This window comes from Fistularia commersonii, chromosome 17, assembly GCF_037954325.1.
Source record: "Fistularia commersonii isolate RoL2024-O1a breed Wild chromosome 17, RoL_Fcom_v1.0, whole genome shotgun sequence".
NCBI lineage: Eukaryota > Metazoa > Chordata > Actinopteri > Syngnathiformes > Fistulariidae > Fistularia > Fistularia commersonii.
Genome location: NC_141300.1, coordinates 15326656 through 15353380, shown reverse-complemented (window position 1 = coordinate 15353380; position 26725 = coordinate 15326656). Strand labels below are relative to the sequence as shown.

The 26725-nt window shown below is 41.7% G+C and overlaps 1 protein-coding gene across 1 annotated transcript; it reads right to left on the bottom strand.

Annotated features, from left to right (window-relative positions):
- Positions 1–405: 405 nt before the first annotated feature.
- kcp (kielin cysteine rich BMP regulator) lies at positions 406–24871 on the bottom strand. Its single transcript, XM_086162688.1, has 46 exons — positions 24620–24871; positions 22841–23373; positions 22258–22330; positions 21517–21809; positions 21253–21421; positions 17632–17705; positions 17456–17549; positions 16343–16425; positions 16165–16258; positions 16008–16087; positions 15826–15911; positions 15600–15690; positions 14404–14503; positions 14210–14295; positions 13911–14004; positions 13692–13841; positions 13504–13610; positions 13335–13428; positions 12405–12578; positions 12252–12334; positions 12087–12180; positions 11190–11372; positions 10877–11047; positions 10614–10787; positions 10413–10495; positions 10237–10327; positions 9927–10009; positions 9675–9848; positions 9409–9588; positions 9018–9282; positions 8806–8888; positions 7935–8028; positions 7681–7854; positions 7457–7539; positions 7044–7164; positions 6834–6916; positions 6551–6650; positions 6361–6449; positions 5500–5602; positions 5259–5401; positions 3433–3605; positions 2567–2678; positions 2382–2483; positions 2133–2297; positions 1659–1959; positions 406–1325 (listed from the first exon to the last, which is right to left on the bottom strand). Exons 1-46 carry the CDS (start codon positions 24711–24713, stop codon positions 1105–1107), a joined length of 6297 nt encoding a protein of 2098 aa, XP_086018814.1. The 5' UTR covers positions 24714–24871; the 3' UTR covers positions 406–1104.
- Between the last annotated feature and the right edge of the window lie 1854 nt (positions 24872–26725).

Below are 26725 nucleotides of genomic sequence, written 5' to 3'. Positions count from 1 at the left end.
ATTAAATGGCGAAGCACATCTGAATCACAGAGCTCCCATTAACAACGTTGAGACGGGAAATGCAAGGGATGGAGTGTGCAGAGGAACGGGCGGGTAAGAAATGTAGGAAAACATGTCATCTTCAAGACCACAAGTCATTCTTGTTGTTTGGTTAACTGCATCTCATCGTAAAAAAAATCAGAGCTTTTAGAGCAACTTATAAGACTGCTTCTCTAATATGTGCAGTGCTACGTAATATTCATCTCAATCTGACATCTTGAGTAATCCGCTTTTGTTTTCTTTTTATAAGATGAGTAAATCAAAAGCATCGAACACGTTTTGATTTTTGTCTCGGGCATGTGTCAAGAAATATAACATCACCCTTTGTGGATGGCTGGGCTTTGTTTAAGTGCACTTTATTCTCAGTTGATACATTTTGAAAATATTTCAGATTTTTGCACATTCTGTCAATCGTCAAATAAATTCCCCGATTCATTTAAGACTAAGCCCAAGACATTACTCAACCCAATGACTTGGTTTGATGAAAAACAATTCGATAATGATGAATTTCAGCTTAAAAAAACAAAAATGGTACACTTATAACAGGACAATTTTGGTATCTTGGCATTTTAACATGAATAACCACTAACAATATATAGATTTTTTATTGGTATGACTGTGGCATAAAGCAGTGTACCTGAGATTATGCGGCTTACTGTAAAAACAGTAAGACAATGGACAGTGCTTAAATTATCCTTATATTTAGTATATGTCTGGTTGTATAGTCAATTTGACATGACAAAATAATTAATGAGTTAAAACATGATCGAAAATATTTCATAAATGTGTCGACAGGTGGTGACATCTTAACAAGTAATGACAAACCCTTATGTGGAATAAATATTCAGTGCTGCCTTTAAATATTAAAATCAATATTCAAGAAAAACACATAACAAAGAGTATTTCTTTTTTGAAAAAAAAAAAAAGGAAAACCCCCGGTTATGTAGAAGGATTGGTGGTGAATTCGTGGTTAGTTTTACAGTTAAAGAGGGTTTATGCAGTCCTGGGGGGAAAGGCAATCTGAGGTGATAGTGCATGTGTGTGTGTGTTCAAGTAGTGCAGGCATTATGAGGGGTTGCCATGTATTATCTTAGGGCACTTGTCCGGGTGAATGCAGTAGTTGTTGTGAAGCACCAGACCGGCCGGACACTGGCAGCCCGGGACGCAAGGCTTGAAACAGTGGCTCTCTATCACCCCCAGTGGCACGGCGACGTTAAAGCAGGTCACGGGACACGGCGGGCCGCACTCGTCAAACACAAAGCCTCGCTCCGTCGGACAGCCCACAGCTGTGGAAGAGAGCGGCACGAAGCCCCACAGTGACACAGAATTCTGCAAGCATTCAGAACTAACAGGCTGATTTACCTTTTTAGATATGTATGAAATGGTCATTTAGCACGGTTGAGTAAAAAAAAACATTGAATTGCATGGAGAGTTGATTTCTAATTCCAACAATGAACGGATGCCTGGGAGGGTGGCTTTCTCGCTGTGTTTTAACGAGAGTAAACTATTATCTTTTGAGTAGGATTTCAACTTCAGCCAATAATTAAAACAACAGAGATGGTTGATCAATATGTGTTCAAGAGGTTTACGCAAAATAATAGGGACTTTCACAAACTCACCACACAGAGAAGGGCTCCTCCACTGCAGGACGACCCCAGCCTCTCTGCACTGACCGGCGTAAGCCTCCAGCGTGTCGCACAGACACTCGTCAGTGTTGGCCCCGCAGGCGCACAGGTCGTACACACAGGCTCCGTACCACATCTCAGGAGGGACCACGCGATGGCAGGGCTTAAAGATGGAAGACTTCAAAACCTTACAACGGGCATTAGCCCCTTTCTTGGCCTGGTAGCCGGCATCCTTGCATGGGTTGACGTCTTCTCCAGGACGACAGGATGACAGGGAATGGCTGCCATTCGTTACCTAAATTACGGTGGATAAATCTTTTTCAGTGGCCCCTTTACTGGAAAGTAGTTTTTTTTTCTTTAAATAATTAAAATATTTGTTTTAAATCATTCAAATTTTTAATCATTTAATTTTCTTTTTAATTTTTTTTTTTTTTAATCATTACAAATATCAATCTGTTTTGTCTTTACCCTCCAACTGTTGCCAAAATCAGATTCTGTAATGGCGATTTGTCCACTGGGTTTCCGGAAGTCGTCTTGGTAGAAGTTGTTAAAGTTTCCACAGAGACCTCTGGTGTGTCCTTTGTAGGAACCAGGCACGCTCACCTCCACGTGCGAGCGACCATTCCACAGCACCTTGATGTGAAAAGTTGGAATATTCTATGTAGTTACGTGTTATCCCCACCGCCAGTGAGAGCTGGAAGAAATAAAGGCCAGTACCTTTAGCCCGATGTTGGTGTTGAGTAAGATGGTGTTGGTTTGGCGTTCAATATAAATGTAAGGTTCTATGAGGAACGGCAAAGTCACAACATCCCCATTGACCTGTGGTTTAAAAAAAGAAAAAAAAAATGTCTTCGCAGATCATTTCTGTGTTACATATTCATTGATTTGTTGTAGGTACAAACCTTCACAATCCAGTCCTGGAGCAGCTGGACTGTCACATCACTTAGAAACACGGTCACTTCTTTGGTCCAGGACACTCCTTTGCGTCCACGATTGTCATTGGTGACGTGAATGCTGCGCAGACAAAGCTGTGGTCAAGCACGGGATACAACCTGTACTTTCTGCATCTCTTTCAAAATGTCCCATTACAAAAAACAATTTATCATTTAAAACTCAAGGTGGTCACACAGGCTAGCATACTTCCGGATAGAGCAATTACTCAAACTTAGGTTAGCTTGAATATCAAGTGCTTTTAAAGACCTTAAATCGCACATGGTGATCCAAGGATTTGGTTTGAACTGCATGATTTTAAGGTAAGAAACACTGACTGAAGATTTGGCAGAAGGATCATTTTTCATCTTAACTGTGCAAATGATAGGCTTTTGCTGGTAGACATTTAATATGACACTCAGAACAGAATCGTCATTGTAATCTCCTGTCTTTAAAAAAAAAAAAAAACAGTCAAATGACACCATCTGTTATTGCTGGGAGCTGTACCGGTAAAAAATATTCACTGCTTTCAGCTTTCGAGCAAAGTTAACAAAATCTATGATTTAAATGCTGAAAAAACATTACACACTGATGGATTGCAGGCTGTTGGATAGGAAAACCTGGCACCAGACAGAAAAAAATCACAGTCTATCAAATAAATGTTGTAAGCATTAGTTTATAAAGAAATGTCAAAGTATATTTTACAGCACTGGTGGTACCGGCTTGCAAAAGGCACAGACAATGCTAAGGTTGCAGATTCAACCTGCCAGGATCCATGGATATACCACAAACCATCTGATGAACATATATCTGAATAAATACTTGACATGCATCTCACCTGAAGTCTCCCCCCTCACAATCTTGTGCAAGGACATACGTGCACGTCCCCTGAAAGTGCAGCATGCGGCCATCGAAAGTACGGTAGTGAGGGTCTCCAAATGCGATGCAGGTCGCCGGGCGGGGAAGACAGTGAGGGCAGCACAAACCTGGGATCACTGCTGGCATCTCATCCTGACACACACACACACACACACACACACACACACACACACAAAGTTTTGATGGGACTGTAATCAGAGCTGGGGTGGGAAATCATAAGCTATTTTGCAAGTCCATTTCAAACTTGTTCACATGTGCAAATCTCAATTCCAATGAAGTTTGGAGGTTGTTGTAAAAATGTAAATAAAAAACAGAATACAATGATTTGCAAATCACTTTCAATCTGTATTCAGTTGAATAAACTCCAAAGACAATTTATTTTATGTACAAACTGATAAAAGTTATTGTTTTTTTGCAAATATTCCCTCTTTTTTGAATTTGATACCTACAACGCATCGCAAAAAAGCTGGAACTGAGGCATTTTTACATCATCTTTCCTTTTAACAACACTCAGCAAGCATTTTGGAACTGAGGACACTGATTGTTTAAGCTTTGTAAGAGGAATTCTTTCCAATTCTTGCTTAATGTACAACTTCAGTTGCTCAACAGTCTCCGTTGTTGTCCGGGATCTTGTTCTTCATAATGCGCCACACATTTTCCACACTCTTTTACTACAACGCTGCTATAATGCATGCAGAATGTGGCTTGGCATTGTCTTGCTGAAAGCAGGGAAGTCCCCGGAAAAAGGCAGCATATGTTGTTCTAAAACATCTATGTATATCAGCATTAATGGTGCCCTCACAGATGTGCAAGTTCCTCAAGCCATGGACACGATCCCGGCCTCGTACCCTCACACACGCTGACCTCTGAACTTTGCACCATCTGGATGGTCCTTTTCCTCTTTGGCCCGGAGGACAAGATGCCCGTTATTTTCAACAACAATTTGAAATGTAGATGAGCTTGGGCCCAAAGGGTGTTGTTGATGTGTGGCCTCCGCTTTGCATGGTAGTTTGCTTTAGACCAGGGGTCCCCAAACTTTTTCCTGCGAGGGCCAAATAACTTTTCCCTTCTCTGACCGGGGGGTCGAGCCAGTTTGTAACAAAAAGTGTGACGATCGCAGAGGTGTCTAAACCTAAACATTTATTGTTTTTGCACATAACCAAAAATGAACCCTTTCTGGCATCTTGACAGGGAAAAAAAAAATCAGATAATAAACAATAAAATGATTAATGAAATAAATAACACCATTTATGAAATGAATAATAACCACATAACACTTTTCAAGTTTTTCAAGAAAAAAAGACCAAGGAACATTAACTTTCTTGTAGACAAACTGTTTGCAGCTCTCATATCACATTCACTGTGAAAACCAGAAAGAAAGCAGGCTATGAAATCCAAAAAATACCAACGCAACACATTTCACATCCATAACCTCACCACCTCATTCACACATCATCACCTGTTTCCAATCCACCTGTGGAATATTCTGAACAGGTGTTTTTTGAGCATTCCTCAAGTTCCCCAGTTTTTTGATGTCTCTTTCCCACTTTTTTTGGGAATGTTTTACATGCAGCAAATTCAAAATGAGTGAATATTTGCAAGAAAAAACTACAATTTTTAGCAGTTTGAATGTTAAATATATGGTCTCTGGAGTGTATTCAACTGAGGCTGAAAGTGACTTGCAAATCATTGCATTCTGTTTTTACATTTTACACAATGGGTTTGTAAGTGTGATGTAACCACAATAAAGTGTGTGTCTGTGCTTGTGTTGTTCTTCATACTGACTGTTCCACAGGTGAGACGAGGGCAGCGTTTAGTGTGACAGTGCACGTCTCCGGTCACACATGTGCAAGTCGTACATTCGTCCACCTCCCACTGTTCATGTGAGTTATATATAGTCCCCTGGTGCAGACACGACCCTCCTGATTCTACGGCACACAAAGGGCAAAGGCAGAAAAACTTGGGTTTAAATAAATTTAAAGGAGTTTATGTGGACGGAGCGTTCCGTGCTGACATGTTGTGATACCTTGGCATTCATAGCAGCACTTCCCTGGAATCTTCACTGGTGTCTGACCATCCAGGCAGTCCACAGATAAGCACTCTTCAATGCTACACTCAATGTAGCCCAACTAAAAAGCACACAAACATAGTACTTCAATACTCATTCTGGACAGATATCCCAGTCCGTATTAAGTTCAGGTCCGTTTAGGCCACATTATAAAACTTTTATTTTTGTCATATAACTGTAGCAAGTGCACATACCTAAACATATTATTACCAGAGAATCAATCTACGAATTTTCCAAGATCCGAGTCGTATCTCGGTCGATTTTTTGCTTTATGATGCGAGCTGAGATTTGAGTTATTATTTGAACATGGTTATCCTGCCGTGCAAGCAACGCTGTCAGGCTATTGCTCTTGCTTTTTTTTAGCGTTTTGCTTATTTTGGACAATATCTCCATTTTAACCATGGGTTCTAAGAAAGCGAGAGCCAGGAGTGGTGCTGAGAAGAAGAACAGCATGATCTTCTTGGATATAAAGGCCAAAATCATTGAAAAATATGAGCGAGCCGTGCGTGTTGTTATTGCGAGACAGGATGATCATAGTATTTCTACTGTATGGATGTAATTAAGCTTAGCGATAAAGTTTGGCATAGTGTGTACCGCTAAGTTAAATCTGGCAATAAATTGTAGCATTAAATGTATAGCAAGTAAGATTTTCAGGGGGCTGGAATAAATGAATAGGATTTCAGTTCATTTAAATCGGGAAATTTAAGTTGATATTGAAAATGAAAATTGAGTTAGAAGATTGGTCACAGAATAAATTAAACTCGTAAGTCAAGGTAGTGCTGTGCGATCGAGAGTCACCTGTTTATCTGACTGACTTACGTTGCAGGTGCAAGTGACGCAGTCATCTTCGCTGTCCGTCCAGCTGCTGCCGTTGACAACGCGTCTGTTCTGAGCTTCGATCACACAATCTGTAAGACAGACGGAAAATGCCCTCACACTCACACTGAAGTTTTAATATCCAAAAAGAGTTTGGAAGCCTAAGACATATTGCAAGTACGAATTAACCAACCTTTACACGCAGGGCAGCACGAGTCTGGAGAGATAAACTGTTCATTCATGGGGCAAGTAAGAGGAGGACAGTTCTGTTGTAGGCATGTCCATGTGAGGTCCTAAATAGCAAACATGGAAGTATAGATGGCAAAATGTCACAAGGTAGTTAAAACAGTTCAACAATTACAGCTTCACCTGCTGATATCAGGAAAAGAGACTTTTCTGTTGCTTTTCTAATTTGTTAAACTGTAATGTATTTAATTTATATGTCAGCTTTACAAAGCATACAAGTGTTGCAGCACCTTGCACTGGCAGGTGAAACAGGGGTCGTCTGTGGCCAACACCTCATTGCCAATCAGTGCAGAAGTGCAGTTACTAAGAGGCTCTGGACATAAACACACACACACACACACACACAAATACATACAGACATACACAAATTATAACCGATTTCAGTGACCTTACAGTGAAGCAGTGTATTTTTCCATGTATTGAGTTGTGATTTTACTTACGTGCACAAACAGGACAGCAGGAATCCGGTCCGGAGAAAAAGATGTTGCTCTTTGGACAATCCACCAGACTCGGGCACTGCTTTCGATAACATCGAAGATGCTGTTGTCCATCATGCGTCACCTGAGATAAACACAGTTTAGTGTTTTTGTTGTTTCAATAGGAAATTTGGGATGACAGAATTTGGACACAATACATTGAATTTAGCTGAATTGAAAAGTGAGCTTCAGGTAAGCATTAGACCTGGACCGAACGAAAGTTGCAATTTCTTTGGTCCATTTTTGGTCATTTCAGATTAAGAATCAATTGCTATTCCAAAACATAGGTTTACACTATCTTCTATTTGTGACCCTAAAACTACATTCAGAAGTTAATGTCTGATTTTGGTTTCTAAATTCGAAATTAGGCATCATACCTCACAATTGCAGATTTGGCAGGGATCACCAGCCGGATGGAAACTGTCACCAGGCCCATAAGTTCGGCCTTCGAATACACAGTCTGGAGAAGAATCCCATTTCAACCATCAAACGCCACAAACTCAGACCGACAAAATTGTAATATAAAACATGTCGCTTTGTTTCACACTAAGAATCTCAAAGTGTATCGCCAACCTTAATGACTTATTACGGAGTTACTTACCAGCACACATAGGGCAGCACTCCCCAGGAACATTGATGAAGTTGACGCAGGGGGATAAACAACGGACTTCCGAGCAGGTGGTCACACCGTCTACGCACATGCACGTCATGCACGGGGTCGAATCTGCAAACCAACTTGTCCCTTCTACGCGCTCCTCCCCTCCGTAGACACAACCTGAGAACAAAATCAACGTGACCATGACGAAGAATTTGTTTTTGTCCACAATTAAGACTCTGGCTAATCCGAGTATTTACCTCTACAGCGAGGACAGCAGGATCCTGGATCAGTCACTTGATGCATGCAGGGCAATTTGGGACACTCTGGAGAAACACATTCGACTTCGCCTGCCTTGAGGATGAGGACAAATTAGACAAGAGATTATATTTCCTTGATTCGACTTGAAAATAAAGAGACAGACTTCCAAAGAAACCCGGTGAGATACCGATAAAAGCGCCAAATGAACAAAACACACTTTAATTTATCTATTCCTGACATGTTGTTCTAATTGACTTTATTTCTAAATACTAATTTTAGCTGTTCTAACATCAAGACATTTATATCATGTCAAACAGTGGCAGTTAAAGCAGATTGCACTTAAAATACACTCGCTCTCTATTCTCGAAAACTTTGTAGTTTTTAAATGTTGCCTAACTTTATAATTTTGTGATATTGCAGCAGTAGTTATCTAGTAATAATAGCCATCAAATGCCTTTTTTAAGCCATGAATGTGTGTAATATGACAATCATAATCCTTTTGAATGTGATCTTGATTGTTTTTTGTTTTGTTTTTTTTCAAACAAACATGAGGTAGGTTAGTTGGAGACCCCGAAATGACAGTTGGGATAGGCTCCAGCACCCCGAAATCCTAAGTGCAGGATAAGTGGTATCGATAATGCATTTATGATATACCTAAAATAAAAACTGCCATAGAAAGAGCAATGTTGATAACACTAGAAGCTCACGCTTGTGTCCTCATACTCATGACTCTGCTGTAAGTCGATGTCATCATTGCTTATTGGTAAAAAGTGTGAGAATTATAGCTGGAGGTTTGTAATTTCCGTGACTAATGGATGATAAATGCTTGTCAAATGATGTTTAAACAATATAGGGGTTGAAAAGTGAGACCTGACAGGTGCAGGTAGAGCAGTGGTTGGTGCTGGAGGTCCATGTTTGCCCGTCATTGTACTCCTGTCCATCCAACCGACAAACTGAGATCAGAAAAAGGAGAATAAAACTTTTGTTTGGGTTTCAGCTGTGAATATCAATGAAACACATTCAGTTTCAACAATCACAGCCAGGCTTTCTATATTGTGAATGAGAACATTTAAAAACAATACCTGGGCACTCAGGACAACACTGATTTGGCTTTTTAAGCGGTTGCAGGCAGGGTGTTGGGGGGCACACCAGGGGGGAACAGGTCACAGTGCCTCTGAGGCAGTTGCAGCGCCGGCAGGGGTTGGAAGAAGATGTGAAGCTGTGACTTTGAGAGTGGACGACTCCCTCATACAGGCAGGAGTCACATACGGGGCAGCAGCTGTCAGAGGGAACGGGATGCAAACACCGGACCGGACAAGGTCTCTTCTGACAGTTTACCACCCCGTTCTGATCAGAAGAACATGAGGGTAAAGGAGAACAGAAAAATGGAGAAGCAGCTAGATTTAACTGCTTAATATTCAATACAGTGACACAGTTTGGTATTTTTTTTTTTTTTCAAATAGATAGATTTACCAGACAAGTGCATGAGGAGCAGGGATCAGAAGGTGATGTGAAGGTTGAACCGGAGTGGTACTCCTTCCCCTGATGCAAGCAGATCCCCGTGCAGACGGGGCAACACTCTCCCGGAGGGGTCACCGGATGCCGACAAGAGATACTTTGACAAGATTTGCGCGTGCACACCACGTGTCCGTTCTATGATAAACGAGCATGCCACCATCATATGCTGTAAATGTCTTGTTATTTGTTTCTGCAAGTGAAAAACGGACTGCGTTAAGTACCAGACAAGAGCAGAGCTGACAATGATCTGACGGGTGCGGGAAACGTTCCCCATTGAAACAGTCTCTGCCGCTGAAGTTGCATCCGTCACACACTCCGCACGCGCAGCCATCCAGTGCTGGGTGCGGGCACGAAACACCGGGGCATCTTCGCTTTGCACAGGACACTTCGCCTCGCTACGGAAAATAGTGGTTACGAGATGCAAACTTGTTGCGATGTTGACGTGCGACGTGTAAAAATGCCTCGGGACTCACTGAGCACGTGCAATCTTGACAGTCTCTCTCTCCTCCAGGGATGATCTGTCCATCTACGTAATCCTCACCTTGGTATTGACAACCTACAAACAAAGCGTTGGTTTTTAACACCGCACGGCTACAGAACATATTTTGTCCGAGTCTTGTACCGCTGAATTTAATATTAACATGGTTGTGGGCCTTTGGCTCTCAAACTAATTGACTTCAACATGGAGGCCTTTTTTGAAGGAAATTGTGGTTATTTCAATGCATCTTATAGTTCACAAGGTTAATTGATTGGTCAAGAAAACAATATGGGGAGCTGATATACCATCACAAAGAGGGCAACCACATGGGCCAGTGACCGGGTGAGAACAGTGGACTGCTGGACAAGTCTTCTTCTCACATTGCACTGAGCCAGTCTGTAACATATTTGTTGTATTTGAACACATGCAACAAAAGTGACCAGCGTGAAAGCGTGTGTATGTGTGTGTCAGCCGACATCACCTTGCATGTGCATTCTGAGCAGTGATTTCCAGGGTCGGGAACGGACTGTCCATTAAGAAGCACTGCTCCATTGTAGAAACAGCCTGAAAAAATTAAACCAATGTTTCTGCTTTAGTTTCTTTAGGCATGGGAATGATTAAGAAACAAAGTTTTGGATCAAAACCATGTTTGTGGGCGGACGTTAATTTTGATTCTGCATACGTTCACATTCTCCACAGCATTGCCCTGGGGGTGTATAAGGATGGCGGCAATCTCCGTAACAGGGCAGTTTAGTGCAGATGACGTCCCCTCCGTAACAGTGACATACATCACATGGATCTTCGCCATTGCTGAACTCGACCCCGTCAGCATATTGTTTTCCGTCATACGTGCAGCCTGCAAGCAGAAAATGGACGTGCGACACCATCAGATAGCAGATAGCAGTAGGTTAATCTGTTGTTTTTGTTTGTTTTCTCATCACCCACCATCACAGGACATGCAGCACTGTCTCTGGACTGGATGGGTACAGCTGGTGGGTGGACAGCGCTTTCTCTCACACTGAACAGATCCCTCACGACACACACACACGGCGCACGGGTCGGATACATCATCCCACGACTCTCCATTAGCGTGCTCTCGTCCGTCGTACAGGCAACCTGCAGGAGTGAGGTATAACGAGATATGGGAGGATATACGCTGACAGTAACGCCTCCCTTTTAAGTGGCTGGAAAAAATGCATAGAAGTTGTATTTCCACATGGTAAAAGGTGCAGTTCACTGGAAAGATAAGAACGTGCACCTTCGCAGGTCCTGCAGCATTCTTGTGTGATCGGGTGCGAGCACGGTGCAAAGGGACACGGTTTGCGCTGACAGTGGACCGTCCCGTTGGAACAGGCGCATGAGCGACAGACGTCGGTCGGGTGGTAGAAACGTTCAGTGTGTCTGTAGGATCGTTGTTCGAACACGCAGCCTGCTGGGGGAGCTGAAGCCACATCCGTGGGGAGAGTCAGACAGATGCCTCCAAATTATATGACTGCTTTTGACCACTAATCAAGAAAATCCAAGTTTCAAACTCGCATCACTGAAATCAGCAAACCGAAATTAGACTTCTGATTTATTTTATTCGAGTAAAATTTACATCCTCAAATTTTGAAAGACTTCAAAACTGCACTGTTTTGCATTTCTCAAATTTAAGATTAGATTAGACTTAATTCCATACCGAGGGAGAAATGTCAACAATTTAAATAAAAGCAGAGATGAATGTATTATCTTTATACTATAATAATAAAGTTAAAACTAATATTTCACTTTCACTATTCCATTTTGTTTTGCATCACTTTTTATGAAACATTGTTAAGCCTTACATGACATTTTGTGATTTTTTTTTTTTTATCATGCCACAGTGGGTCCAGAAAACCATAATTTAAGAGGGAGTCTTATTGAAAACAGTATAAATGGAAGACTCCTTTGAGACCTAAATATTTGGCACCCACATCTCATTTATGATGCATTATACGTGACCATGTAAAGGTAGGCATGGCGTGGCAGTAAACCAGGGTAAACCCGCTATGAATAATTTGCGTTGTATATATTAAGCTTATTATGTGCCGTACATTGGAATCAAAGGTCAGGCCTTTGAAAGTTCTGCACATGTAATCCACACTTGAACCAACCTGTATTTTAAACCCGTACTAACCAGGACACTGAGGGCAGCATTCTCCCGGCAGCTCTTTCGGATCGGAGCAAGGCAGCGGCGGACACCTCGTCATCAAACACTGGACATTTCCGTTCTGCAATGGACACAACACGGCTGAACTGAAACTGGTTTCACAAGTTTTTAGCCGTTAAGGTCAACCCTTACTGTGCAGCTGCATGTCCTGCATTTGTCAGTTGGGTGGGGGAACTCCTGACCGTTGGGATACTCTTTTCCAGCATAGCTGCAACCTGAACAAAACAACTATAATCAGACAACTGATTATTATCCTTTTCCAATAGCCGATTGATTATCCCTCACCGTTGCAGTTGTTTTGACAGCAGGATCCAGGGAGGGGAGAATTACAGCGAGGGTGAGGACACGCTGCGTGGTTGCAGTCGATCCTGCCACTCACACACTTACACACCTCACACACGCTCACGGGGTTGAGGAAGGATTCTCCATCCAGAAACACGCGGTTTTCAAAAGCGCAGTCTGGGGGAAAAAGACACATATTTCTTATACTATATACTAAGAATAAGAATAAGAACAACTTTATTTATCCCGAAGGAAATTGTTGTGCCAGAGTTTCAACTAAAACATGACTATAATAAATAATAGTGGGAAATTGTGTAAACAGTATATAAAAAGGGGGGAGAATAAGAAATACAAATAAAACTATAAAGTGTCAAAGTAACAAGTCAAGGCTATAAAGTGTCTTAAGTACAAAGATTTTGAGATTCCCGCTGGCTGAGGGAAGACTACATCCGGCGCTGTCTCGGGCAGCTGCCTGCCAGTTTCTTCTCACCTTAGTGTCTCTTTTTCTTAAATTCTCTACTTTTTTTTAATTCTATTAACTTCTTCTTCCTTTGGTTACAATTTAGTTAAGGAATACAAAAAAAAAAAAAACACTCCTTATCTTTCAATTGGTACTTAAGACCTTAAGACCCTTTAAAGTCTTGACTTGTTACTGAGACACTTTATAGTTAATTTGTATTTCTTATTCTACCCCACCTTTTATTTATTTATTGATTGATTGATTGATTGATTGTTTGATTGATTGATTATAATTTTCTACTATTATTTATTATTGTTATGTTTTTCTTGTAACTCTGGCACATCAATTTCCTTCGGGATAAATAAAGTTGTTCTTATTCTTATTCTTATTCTTATTCTTATTCTTATTCTTATAACTGAGGATCGCGTAAACCTGGATAAGAGTAACAGAGATTCATGATGCCTGACTAGTACCTGGGCACTTTGGGCAGCACTCGCCAGGAGGTGTGTAGGGGTTGGTGCAGTTGTTTGGAGGACAAGCTCTTCTCTCGCAATCTACAGTGCCATGCTAGGGGGACAGGAGGCTGCATCAGCCGTTATGACGGTTACACCGTATATCACGAGGGTCGGGGGTCACGTTTACCTGGCAGGTGCAGATGTGGCAGGGGCGGTCGGGAGTTGCGAATCTTTGACCGTTGCTGTAAATGCGATGGTTAAATGTGCAGCTGTCACATACGGCACAGCATGAGCCTGGAGAAGAAAAAATACAAGGCGGCTAGAATATACAGCCGTCTGCATATGAACACGTCAAACAAAAGCACGGGTGTTTACCAGTGATCTTTGTCGGATGCTGACAGTTGGTTGGGGGGCAGCGTGTGTGTGTGCATAAAGTGTCTCCATCCACACAGGTACAGCTGGAGCAAGGACCCTCCGGTTGCCATTTGGTGCCTTCTTCGTATTCCAGCCCCTCCAAAACACAGACTAGAATGAGAAAAGGATGTATGCTTATTCACAGCGATAACCTACGTTTCAGTGTGTGTGTGTGAATACCTTTACAGATTGGGCAGCAGTGATGTGGATCTATAATGGGATTGGGGCACCGCACCGGAGGACACTTCTCTTCATGACAAATGACATTTCCACCCTAAAATGTGCAAAATGTACACAACATGCAAAAATGTCACTTTATGATAAATAACAAGCTGGTGAAAGAAACTATGCTGGAAATCATAAAATCACATGCTCAGTAACAAAAGGGAAAATATGCAAGAAACAGACAAATAGACAAAGTAATGTTTTTTAATGGTTTGAAAAATGAATAATACTTGGCGTGTCAAACACAGACTTGCCTTGCACCTGCACTGCAAACAGGGTCCACTCCCTGCTGGGACAAACACTTTTCCATCCGCATACACCCTCCTGTCATATTCACAATCTGTGCAAACACATTCAAACTTATTGTCCTTGAATGACTTCATACATCTTAAAATGTAGGACAGAAAAAACATTAGGAAATGTATTATTTATTTTTTCATAAACTGACCATTGCATGTGGGACAACACTCTCCTTTGGGCTTTGCTGGGTGACTGCATTGTAGAGGAGGACAAGACTCGTCCATACGCTGACAGGAAACGTCCCCTGCCTAAGAGGTCAGAGGGCAGATCAAGTGTCACTTGTAAAAATGTTTAAATGCTCTGGTTTTGCTGGAAGAAGTAGCTGAGGCTCGCGCTAAATGAAAATCAGCAGAGGGGGCACAGCTTGGATTACCAAATACCAGTCTGAGTTTATCGCATGTGCTCGTTCCACGAACAAAACAAAGTCTATCTTTTACTTAACATATTCAAGTTTAATCACGAGGCTGAAAGATTTATTGAGTTCTCTCCACATACAAAAAAAAAACTTGCACACAAGCACAAAAGTACAAGATATTTCACCCACGGACACTCTAAAATACTTTTGCAAGTTATCGATTAACCGACATCTTTTAAGATGTTATTCATTGGTCACCAGCCGATCACGGGTAAACATATAGGGACAAACAGCCATTCAGTTTTGTCTCCCATTAACCTACTACATGTTTTCAGGAAACAAAAACAATGATGATCACAATCCAAAGGATCATATTATAGCTATTAATAGCCTTAGACTAAATTGAGTCCCAATGTCCACAAACAAAAACCTCCATAGCAGTTTGATGGCTATTAGCATGTCAAAAGGCAACCTGGTTTTACTCAACTCGCTCTCAATGGGAACACAGCAAACAACTTCTTTTTCTAGCAGATATAATCATTCATTCATTCATTATCTATACCGCTTATGCTGCACTCAGGTTTGCTATCCCAGCTGTCATTGCACAAGAGGCAGAATTCATGCTTGGACCGGGCGCCAGTCGATCACTGGGCCACAAATTCGAAGGTATGCAGACTTTCACTCTCTCATTCACATGTCTTGGAAATTGAAGGTCTCCAATTTGTCTCCTGCATAGTTTTGGACCGAGTGAGACGGGGGGAACGTCCAGACTCTACACAGAAATGTCCTTCAGTCGCAATTGAACCGGGGGCGGAAATACGAGCCACTGCATTCGCTACCTTGCTGCCCCTTTCAAAAATTCTGTTATATTAATTCACAATTACATGTTAACATTTACTTGCAATACTGGCAAGCTAAATCTAAGTCTCTTTTCACATCTAGCGAAACCTGAAAGGTCGAAAATCCCATAAATTTTGTGTTGAACTCACAGAGCACACGCAGCGCAGGCAGGGGTCGCCTCTGGGTGTAAAGGTCTGTCCTTCGAGAAACATCTGAGTCTCATATTCACAGTGGTCACAGCTTTGGGATACAAATAAAGCATTAAGTATCTTATGTGCATCATCACGTGTCTTCAAAATGGTTTTACCATCATGATTGTTATATCAATTTAAATGTATCGACGTGCTGAGGGCAAGTAAAGAAGGTTTTTGTTACCGTGGGCAACAGTCACTACTGTGATGTACAGGGTTTTGGCAAAACAGCGCCGGGCACGGATACACTGAGCAGACCAAATTTCCATCCTGGAAAAAAACATGCGTAAATATATAAATATAAAAACATATCCTATCGGTGTTATTCGCAAAAAGATGACATTGAACGACGGATTAGAAACATACCACACATTTACACTCTTCGCATCGGTCATCAGTCGGGATCACGGCCCCGTTGGGAAAATCCCGGCCATTTACACCGCAGCCTGTCAAGATGTATATGAAAGCAGACAGTGTCTCTGCAGTAAAAGGAGGAAGCGATCTTTAAGGTAAAGGAACCCACCTTCACAAACCGGGCAGCAGGAATTGTGCGGAGGACTAGCTGGATTCCTACATGGTGTGTGACACTGTTCCCTCTCACAGTGCACTTGACCCTCCTGGGGAGAGAAGATGGCGATAGAAGATAAATAAAGGGAAAGGTAACAGAAAGAAAAAGACAAGTTTTCCTCTATCAGACTCACCAAGCAGTGGCAAATGTTGCAGGGATTCTCTACTGGCCTCCATTTTTGGTTGTGTTCATACTGGACACCAGAGCTGACGCAGCCTGAAAACAATGTATGCATTGGAACAATTTTAATGGCCTAACTTGCAATTACAGGCGCAGCTTGCAGTTTGTGCAGAATAAGCATCTCATAAGAGGCGGCAACCAGAGATTTTACTGTCTTCATTGTTACACAGTTACAATCATGCTTGATTATATATCTAAGTCAAAGTAAAACCAGAGGTTAAAGTATAGGAATGTGTTGCTGCATGCACTACGGTGCATTTGCTGCAAATTAACTCGCAACACCTGACGACACAGACCCTGAAATAATAATGTTACATAGGATTTTAGAAGTAGAAAAAAAAGTTTAGTCTTGATTCTTATATTCCAGTGAAACGTTGTGTTTACCCGATGGCATATTTTCAAGTCAATGATAACACTAATAATGGATGATAGTAATAACAATAATAAAAATTACACGAAAATAATAATGATGATGATAATAATTCATTTGTTCATTATGTAATGCTCATCCTGCAATTTTGCCTGGCAGGGATGTGATAAATAGGATAAAATGGGATATAATAATACTAATAATTATTGGTACTTTGTGGTGAAGCCAGAAGGGCTAACCACTGCACCACCGTGCTGCCCATTATTACTATCATTTTTGTTATAATAATTAATTTTATTGTTATTATTATTACTAGTAGTAGTAGTAATTTATGAATTAATGACTGATAATAATAATAATTATCATTACTATCATCAATATCATTGTCATGAACACTAACATCATCATCATCATCCTCCTCATCACAGCATTATAGGCCCTGATCAACAAATGATGTCTGAGACTGATGGGAATAAAGATACTAAAGAGGTTAAATAAAATCACACATTGCTGCGATGGCAGCTTCTGTCGTAAATTTCATGAAGTGACCTATTTTATGTGAGTTTCTGCAGATTTTTCAGGATTATGACTCTTAAGGGCTGCTTTTATTGTAAAGAATTTTGCAATATTTGGCATTATCACATAACACAGACAGGGTAGATTGTGCTTTGCCTTGCTTTTTGACTTGACCTGTACCTCTGCACTGCTGGCAGCATTCTCCCGGGACTTTCTCTCTCAGCGTGCAGTCCAGTGAGGGGCACTGAGGGCCCGAGCACACCTTGTTACCACCCTGTCATCAAAAGGATAGAGACAAAGGTAAGCTGGAGACGGCTCGCAAACATCAACATGGAACTTTCAAACTCAAGACTCACCTCATACGTGCAAATCCGACAGCCATCGAGGGTACTGTGGGACACGTTATGGACTTTACCGTCAGGCTCGCAGTCTGAGGATCGCATAGGAGACAAGTCTGATCGCATTTTTATACTCGAGTGATAGAAAGAGGGTGAACTGATAACAAAAACGAGGATATTTGGAAATTCATTTCAGTTGGTCTCATCCTCCGGCCTCTGTCTTTCTTCACATTGTGTTTACCTTTCCGCTAGGTTACCGGGCAACATCTGGTTCCACTCTTTCTCAAGTAATTCACAGGAAAGCATTGTTCCGTTGAATTATGCACATGTTTCTCTAAAAACCTATTTTATGGACTGCAACCACATCCATAAATGGCTGCAGCCTCCAAGCAGTTTTTAATACCAGCAAGGGTTAGTCTTTTAAGAACAGAATGAAATTGAGTTGAAAGAAACCCGGAAGACCTTCATATGGGGTTTGCAGGTTTCTCCTAAATAAATAGAGATAAGACTTCCGTCCAAATTGTTCCCACCCAATCTCTAGCTAATTCTGATGACCGCTGTTAGCATTACAACACGTCAAATGTTCAGGAGAAACCCCCTCATTTCCAAAACGCCTTTGAGTAAATCTTTTTACATTCTTTCACACTTATCGTGGACATCGAAGAGATGATTATTCCAATGATGACAGGGTCATTGTGTTTTGTACGAGACTGCGAGAGAGGCAATAATCACAGAGTGAGAGGAGGATTAGTGAGTCTGCTTAAAGTGCCAGAAGCTAACAGGCATTTCCTCTTACAAACCAAGTGTGCACGAGATCAAAGTGTGCGTGGGAGGGTGAGTCTGCGAGTCTATATTTTACTAGATACAACTGGGTCTTCTGGCCTACATACAAAAACAATTTAATGGAAAACTGAATGAGATTTTAAGGCAAGGTTGGTGAAAGAGGACAGAGGCTATTTGTGTTTGTCAGGGGGGACGCAAAGGTTTCATAACTTTGTGGGACTTTCAAAATGAGCAAAATACGGTGAATGAGGTTAATGATGATGGGAAGTGGTATGTGGTTTCCTTAGATCATTGGGAAATGGTCCGGGCAGTGCCAAGCAAAGTGCTGTACTGTGCACGATGCATTCTCTGTAAAAACAAACCAGCTGCTTGGAAAATGTGTAAAATCCAATTTCATTTTGTACATTTTTTTTGATCAAAATAAAAAAAACTATGTGTATACGTTGAATATTTCGACTACAGATAATTTGAGGATGTAAAAAAAGTCAATGTGGGTCATCATAAAATAGTTAAATCCAATATTCATTTTTTCAAGATTAGGTTGATTGGTTGCCTTCATTTTTTCCACACCAAAATGTCACTTTTAGCCCTTTTTAAGTTATGCACAATCCCTTCAGACAAAAACAACAACTTGTGGGCAAAGTACACCGAGTCTTGGCACTCTTAGTTTAATAAGTGATCTCGCACTTCTCCTCTACATCCAGTCCCGAGTTGTGCAGGGGAGCTGAAGTGACTGAGTAGCCGATGCTCAGTTAAAAGATTGGTAGCTGGGTGGCCTCAGCTGAACTAGAATCTTGGGCGATACAGTAAATGACCCAATGAAAGCTAAGCTTTCACAATGAAACTTATCGATATTATAGCTTTTGTTACTTATGAGCTCAGATCTTTGTGTGCCTTTTTGTTCACTCCCTCCCTTGCCTCTGCCTCAATACACTCTTGTTTCTGAAAGTAAGTACATGAGTGATTGCCAAAATTGCCAAAGCCACAATGACAACCCAAGAGGAATAATGCATTGGAAAGACCAAAGACCTGTCTTACAGTAATACTTCCTGTATTTAGTGTCCTAAAGTTCAACCTAGAGAAGGCCATCTGGATCTTGGTATTCTGTCTAGTTATATCATCCGGTGAAGGGCCTTGAAAATCAGAGACATCAACCGCGGCTAATGTTTCGGATGTATGGAAGACGACAGTTAGGGGAGATCTAAAAGAGGAAGGGTGGGGTGGCGATAAATGAATAATAGTTAAGATAAAGGGAGTACAGGGGGACCAGTAGGAGCAAGATGGTCTGCTTGCCACTTACAAGCCAGTAACTACCACAACTTATACTCAATTAATCCCAGGAAGTTAGAGTGTCAAGGGAGGAAGAGTGCTCTCTCTCTCTCTGAAGAAAAAAGAATCTGTTATGATCACAAAGAATCTACCATGTATGCGATTTAAACCTGTTTTTAGAACTTTATCTGCAAGTTTTCTCCCCTTCTTCAGACCTCGAGGAGAGAAGAATCTCGGGCCTCATAACGCGACCTTTAACTGTGTTGAACTGAAAATGCAACCGGCACTCCGCTGTAAATCGAGGACAGTGTAACTGGCTTTGGGGTGACATCTTATTGATTTGTTGCTGTCGCTTGTGAACGTTGCACTATAGGTGACCCCGTGACCCCGGGTCAGGACTCACAAAAGAAAAATGTTGAGAAAAGCTCCCCTCCTACTTTCAGACATTCAGGCTCTCCAGTAACTGCTTCCTGACTGATATGTAATGAAAGATAGAAAGGTTTGTAACTTTGGTTACTTTCTGTGATGTTTACTGTTTGTAAAACTGAAAATCCAAATATGCAGCAAATCAACACGAAACAAGTCACAACATCCCAAGTGTGCAAAAATCACACACTTGTAAGACGTTTTCTTCTGGTCACTAAATCCACTGCGGTGGAAGGAAATTTATTTTACTTTCCTTTTTACAGGTCAGTGGTCTCTGCAATTTCACGGGGATTTATCAAGTGCAAATCAGCTCAAAAAAAACAGAGTCATGGACGCACTGATCTCGCTCCTGTTTCCAGAGAATAATCGGTTTCATCCCATCCATCGCTATTCCAGTAGTGTCATGGAATTGTTCAGTATGTGTTGATTTGAACAAGAGATTGAAATAGAGGACATAAAATGCAAACGACGTCAATCATTCCGGGCGTCGCTTCCCTGCTGTTTTCTCTCGCTCTTTTTTCGGTATGTTGAAAGACAGCTTGCTTGGAATGGGAAACAACGAACAACTGCTTTTTTTTTAATTCGATGTAACCATTCATTCATTCTCTTTACCACTTATCCTGCTCTCAGAGCTGCAGGAACACATCCCAGCTGTCATTAGACAACAGACATACAAACCATTCAAGCGTCAATTTAAGGGTTTCCAATCAAACTACTATTTGTTTTCAGACTGTAGGGGGGAAACCCACATCGACAACATGCAAACATTGCACAAAGAGGCCCTGTGTCGGAATCTAACCGGAGACCTGAAGCAGGCAAGCTAACCGCCGCTCCACGCATCACCGGAGGTATTGCAAGAGTCATGCAGTACATTTTCTGAAAAAAAAAAAAATGGATTCGCTGCACAGTTGTGCACATCGATCACAGCTGTTTGTGAAACGCTCATTGGGTTTGGATCGGATACTTCAATATCGGTGGCTAGAAGCAGTGGAAAACAAGACACGCAACTGATCTAAAGGAAGAGCAACCTGCAAACAAGCCACTTTCTCTATGTCTTAAGTTACATTTTTTCCAGTCGGTGTTTGCAAATAACTTACTATATCAATTTATTTTACGGGAACAGTAAAAGCATTTCAAAATGGAGAGAGGCTGTAATGTTACCTTCAATTTTGGCTTGACATGTGACTTTTCCAGAAGAGCATGTACACACAGTGTTGAGGTCTGTCTGCCAGCGCTGGCCATCCTGTATTTCATGTCCCTCCCACGTGCACCGCTGCCTAACACACTCACATCCCTCCAAGTACTCGACGCGTGACTGCAGGTCCGCGTTCTGTTGCGAGACAAAACCGCGGCGTGTCGTCTCATGATACTTCGCAGCGCATCGATTCTCGCCAAAGGTCACACACAGAGAGCGGCGGCGTTCACCTGAACTTTGACCATTTGCAGCATTTGAGCCATCTCCTCCAGCATCTTTTCCAGCCTCTTCAGTCTGTCATCTTTCTGCTCCTGAGAAACAGACTTTGCACCCTGAGGAAATCCTGGGGGCCCCAGAACCACACCTCTTTGCAGCTGGTCACTCTGGATGTCGTGGGGATAATGATTATTTTGTTGCAGGGGCCTATGGCGTGTTTGGGCTTTACTGGTTGAAGCATTTCTGTTGCTGTCAGTCTGAGAATCTGGGTCATGAGGAGCTGCGTACTGAGATGCAGGAGGAGCATCTAAAACAACAAAGAAATATGTTGTTGAGAGGACAGGGCAGTAAAGGGTAATCACTTTCAAGTTAATAAAAACACATTTTGAGCCTAAATAAGCACCCTGGGAGGTTCTAACAAAATGAAATCCCACACAAAGACTTATAAACCAGCTGTTTAAGCTTGGGGCGGTCGCAATTTCACAATGCACCCGAAGCTACATGCTAATGAGAAACGTAACATAATCCTCAATATTCAACATACATGTCAAATAAACAATCCAATGCAAAGTCATAGTTCCCCGGTTTGTTTTGAAATGTTTAGTTTGCAGGGGGCGCGACGTCTCGGCGATATTTCATTGTCACTTTTAGCCACATTCCGTGATCACGTGAGATACTGCACCACACAATGTCTCACACTTGATCCACTACACAAATAAACTGATTTTCACCCGATGCACATGATCCCTCATTACCTGTGACATTGTCGCAGTGCCAAGGCCGCCTCAGATATGCCTTGGTGGAAATCTTTGCTGTCTTCAGATATCCCTGCAGTCAGGAAAATAAAAAAAACATTCATCCAGTTATTACTATTACTATTCATTCAATAAAAACCAAGAATGGAGGACGATATTGAAAATATAATGTCCTAAGGTATCCTTATATAGGCTTTAGTTAAAGTCTTTTTTACCCGCTAAGTGGATGAATCAAAGTTTCCCCAACTTAAACCATCAAATACCTCTGATTATTCAGATTTTATCAAAAGGCCCGATGAAATTAAAAGTACATAAAGCACATTTACACTTCTTGCAGTGCGAACTGTCGTTTGACACGTTTAAAACCGTCAAGGTCATCGGGGTCACTGAGGACAAGCTGTATTTAGTCCTTCAGGCTGTTGGATTTGCGAGCCTGGTTGGCGGCGGAGTCCATTTTTTGAAGCATCAACAGAATTTTCTGGTTATGAGATTTACAGAGTAAACTTGTCGGAAAAATAACACAACAAGAAGGAAACGTCTGGGGAATTAGCAGTCTAGTGTGCATGTACATGCAAGAACTCACACTAAATTTGCTGTCCTTCCTTTTCGGTGTGCTGGCGAGGGTTATGATAACATCTTCAGGCAGTTCCAGGTGGAGCTTCTCTTCCCCTTTTATTGGTACGACTACCGCTTCGTCACAGTCAACAAAAAACGTCACTCTATTAGTTTCCAGGCTCAAGGCCAACTGTACCCGTTCCTCCCCGGAGAACGGGTTTCTTCCGGGGTAGCGAAAGCTGGCGGGGTGCTCGACTCCTCCCCCGGCATGGTAGTCCAAGCGAAGTTCATCCCTGAGAGGTGAGGAGATGATTTCCAGGATGGGCGAGGAGGGAGATGAGAGTGACAACAGGGTAGCGACGGAGCCCCGAGCCTGGTGACCCTCCAGATGCACCCCGATGCTGCCGCCGAGACGGGAACGCAGGGACCGAGCGAATCCCCGAGGGAGGGTGAGGTGAGGCGCCCGGGGACGTATTCTGTACGCGGTGCCGCCCGAACCGTGAAGTTTGGACACGCCACTTGTCTGCTGGGATATATTTAGAGCTGCCAGTAGATCAATCGCTGGGGAAGAGATCAATCGAACGATCAACGAAAACCATTGCGTTGCTTTATCTAAAGTTGGATGCTACTACTTTCTGGGGATATATGATCAACTTTTTCCAAAACTATGCGGTACCTGTTTTAAAGGTACGTGTTTATGGTGCCCCAGGTAATGCAAACTCATGTGGAACTATTTATTTGTAAAAACAACTGGAAAATATCTCTGTGAAACGGGCTTATCGTCAATTTTGGAGCCATGATTTCTGAAAGGAGCACATTTCTATTGACTTTTTGTTTGCTTTTTCATTCAGTTCAAAAATAGTCCCTCTTGCCACACATATATATACATTTGTGTTTTATCCCCTTTTTCCCCATTCATACCAATAAATTGTGAGAAAATTCAAAACACTTTTAGCTCTTTTAAACAATGTGTGTTGTCTATATGATGTCCTCATGATCATAATGCTGTTTTTACAGTTGTTTACTTGTTTATACATTGACACTCAAATCAGTTGCCATCAATATGAATAAATCATTGGATGACTTTGACTTTTAGCTCTTTCAAACAATGTTCCAGTGTTTTATGCCTTATATATGATGTCCTAAAGTTTCTTATATGAGGTCTTAATGTACTTAATGTACTGCTGTTTTTCACAGTGTTGTTTACTTGTGTATGCTGAGCCACGTCAATGGAAATTTACAATCCTATGCTGTTGTGGACAATATGATACACACACACACACACACACACACACACACACACACACACACACACACACACACACACACACACACACACACACACACAGACACATATATATATACATATATATATATTTTTTTTTTCTTTTTCTTAGAATTAGTTTTTATAAGTTTCATTGTTGAACTATATCAGAATAAAGTCCATTTTCAGTGTTTGAGACCATAAAAAAAAACTTCACGACACTTGTTTCTGTCGAAATATTGTACCAGCACTGACTTTCAGAATCACCGTGGCTTCACAAAGAATGCTCTCAAACCCGACTCTTAAAATTAGATTTTTGAAAAAATGAGCTGAAAGTAAATACATAACTTCATCTTTGCATTGACATGCAGTGAAGTTCCGACTCTCAACTGACTTTGGAAAGACTCCTGTCACATGTTCAATATAATCACAGAATTCATACGGTCCCAGATTTTCAGACAAGTTGTTTAAAAGTTGCATATAATCCATTCAATCCACGATAACGACCATCGGTCTCAGACAATGAAACATCTGCAGACTCACCGCGGTCTGGAGCTGCACGTCCCGCAGTCCCAGCCGAGATCCACAGCAACTGCATGTTCAGCAGCAGGACGCCGCTCACTTTGACGCTCTCCATTCTCCCAACGCACGGAAACCCAACGCACACTAGGCGAAAGGTGCGTGCATAGTAGTTGTTTTTTTGTCTTTTACTGTATTTTTAACAAACTCGGTTGAACTCTCACTGGCGTCCTCGGTAGTCCTTCCCGAAGAGCGCGCAGGGAGAAACATGGAACATCTGGATGCAAGCAGGGGCGTCACTTCTCTGTCCATGCGCGTGCATGTGGGCGCAAGCGCACACACACACACACACACACACACACACACACACACACACACACACACACACACACACACGCTCACTCACTCCCCCCCACCCCCACCCTGAATACCCTCGGGGCCACACTAACAGGACTTTCACTCCGTGACCAAAACCATGACAAATAGGGGAAAATAAAAAATAAAAAAATGAATTAAAAAAAATTACAAAATATAAAAATGATATATTATGTAAGTATTTGTATTCTATTTCTTTTTTTTCACCCGTAACAATTCATGGTCATGTTTGAATGATGCAGGTGAAAAAAAGTAACGCGTTCAGGTGTGCAGCGGGTGTGACGTCAGCGGATGTTGACTCTGCATCACAAATTTTAACTGTTTATTTTTGCTCCTTTTATTTTCTTTTTTTAATTTATATTCCCGTTTTTTTGGCAAGAAAATCTCCAACCGGCAAGAGTTCGTTTTTTTTTTTTTTTTTGTTAATACCGGTAATCAGCTAAAACCTGGCCTGGAAAACTGGAGGGGAGCCAGACTGTGAGTGCGTTTCTGTGTGTGTGTGTGTGTGTGTGCGTGTGTGTGTGTGTGCGTGTGTGTGTGTGTGTGTGTGTGTGAGTCAATTATTACTCTTCTTACGGGGTCTCAGCTCCTACTTTTGTGGACAGGATTTAAAAAAAGAAATGAATGATGGAAATCATTCATTCAAGTGAGTTTGCAAAATATATTATGACTGTTCTGGCTCTGGTTCTGGTTAAAACCCAGGAAGTGAATTTAAGTCATGGTGATCTCTGTTTGTGTTTACAGGAAGAGAGTGAAGGCAGGCATAACTTAAGTAGTCATGTTTCAGTGTTTTGGAAAGGAGCCTCACTGTACCCACTGTCCTCCACCGGCCCCCCCACCTCTAGTCTTTGTCTGCCCTCAACTCCTGGTGTTTCTTTCCTGTTCCCGTATCTTCCATCTCCTCTACGATTGTCATTTCATTACCCAGTCTTTGGGTAAACCCTTATCAGAAAAATACCTTTCTAAGAAAGCGCAGTGCTGAGGGACAACTATGTGGCAGGCGGGAGACTGCGAGGCTGTTTACCCGACTGAATAAGACAATGTCAAAGTTTTAAGTTCATCGCAGATTTTCCCACTCGGTCAATTCAAACTGGACACATTTTACACCAGGATATGCGTTATTTCCCACCGAGCTTGGTAAATGTATACACACAGCCCTTCCAGACCGAGGGAGCTGATGGAGGAGTCTGATAATGCAACAGAAAGGAGACTCAGACAGGCTATTTTATCCCCAAGCAGAAGGTTTCAAAGTGGCTTTCCCTCAGGAGTACAAACAGTTTAAGAAACTGAATGGAGGTGCATTTGTTTCTAAAATAACATTTTCATTTTCCCAGTCAAATGGAACAAGAAAATAATGTGACTGAATATGTATATAAAGATATCCAACAACTATACAATATCCTAAACACAGAGAATAATAATAATTACAATAGCAATACTGGCTCAAATTTGCTACATGGTCGATGCACTGCTTTAGAAAGTGAAAGATCTAGTGGGAGAAAAATGTTCCACACACACACACACACACACACACACACACACACACACACACACACACACACACACACACACACACACACACACACACACACACACACACACACACACACACACACACACACACACACACACACACACACGGAGAGATACATATATCAGTTCTGTTTTCACTTGAGTGTTATAGTAAACAAATTAGTGTCTTGAAATTTCATGTGAAACGGAACTGCAAATGAGTGAGACAATCACCCCAAATAT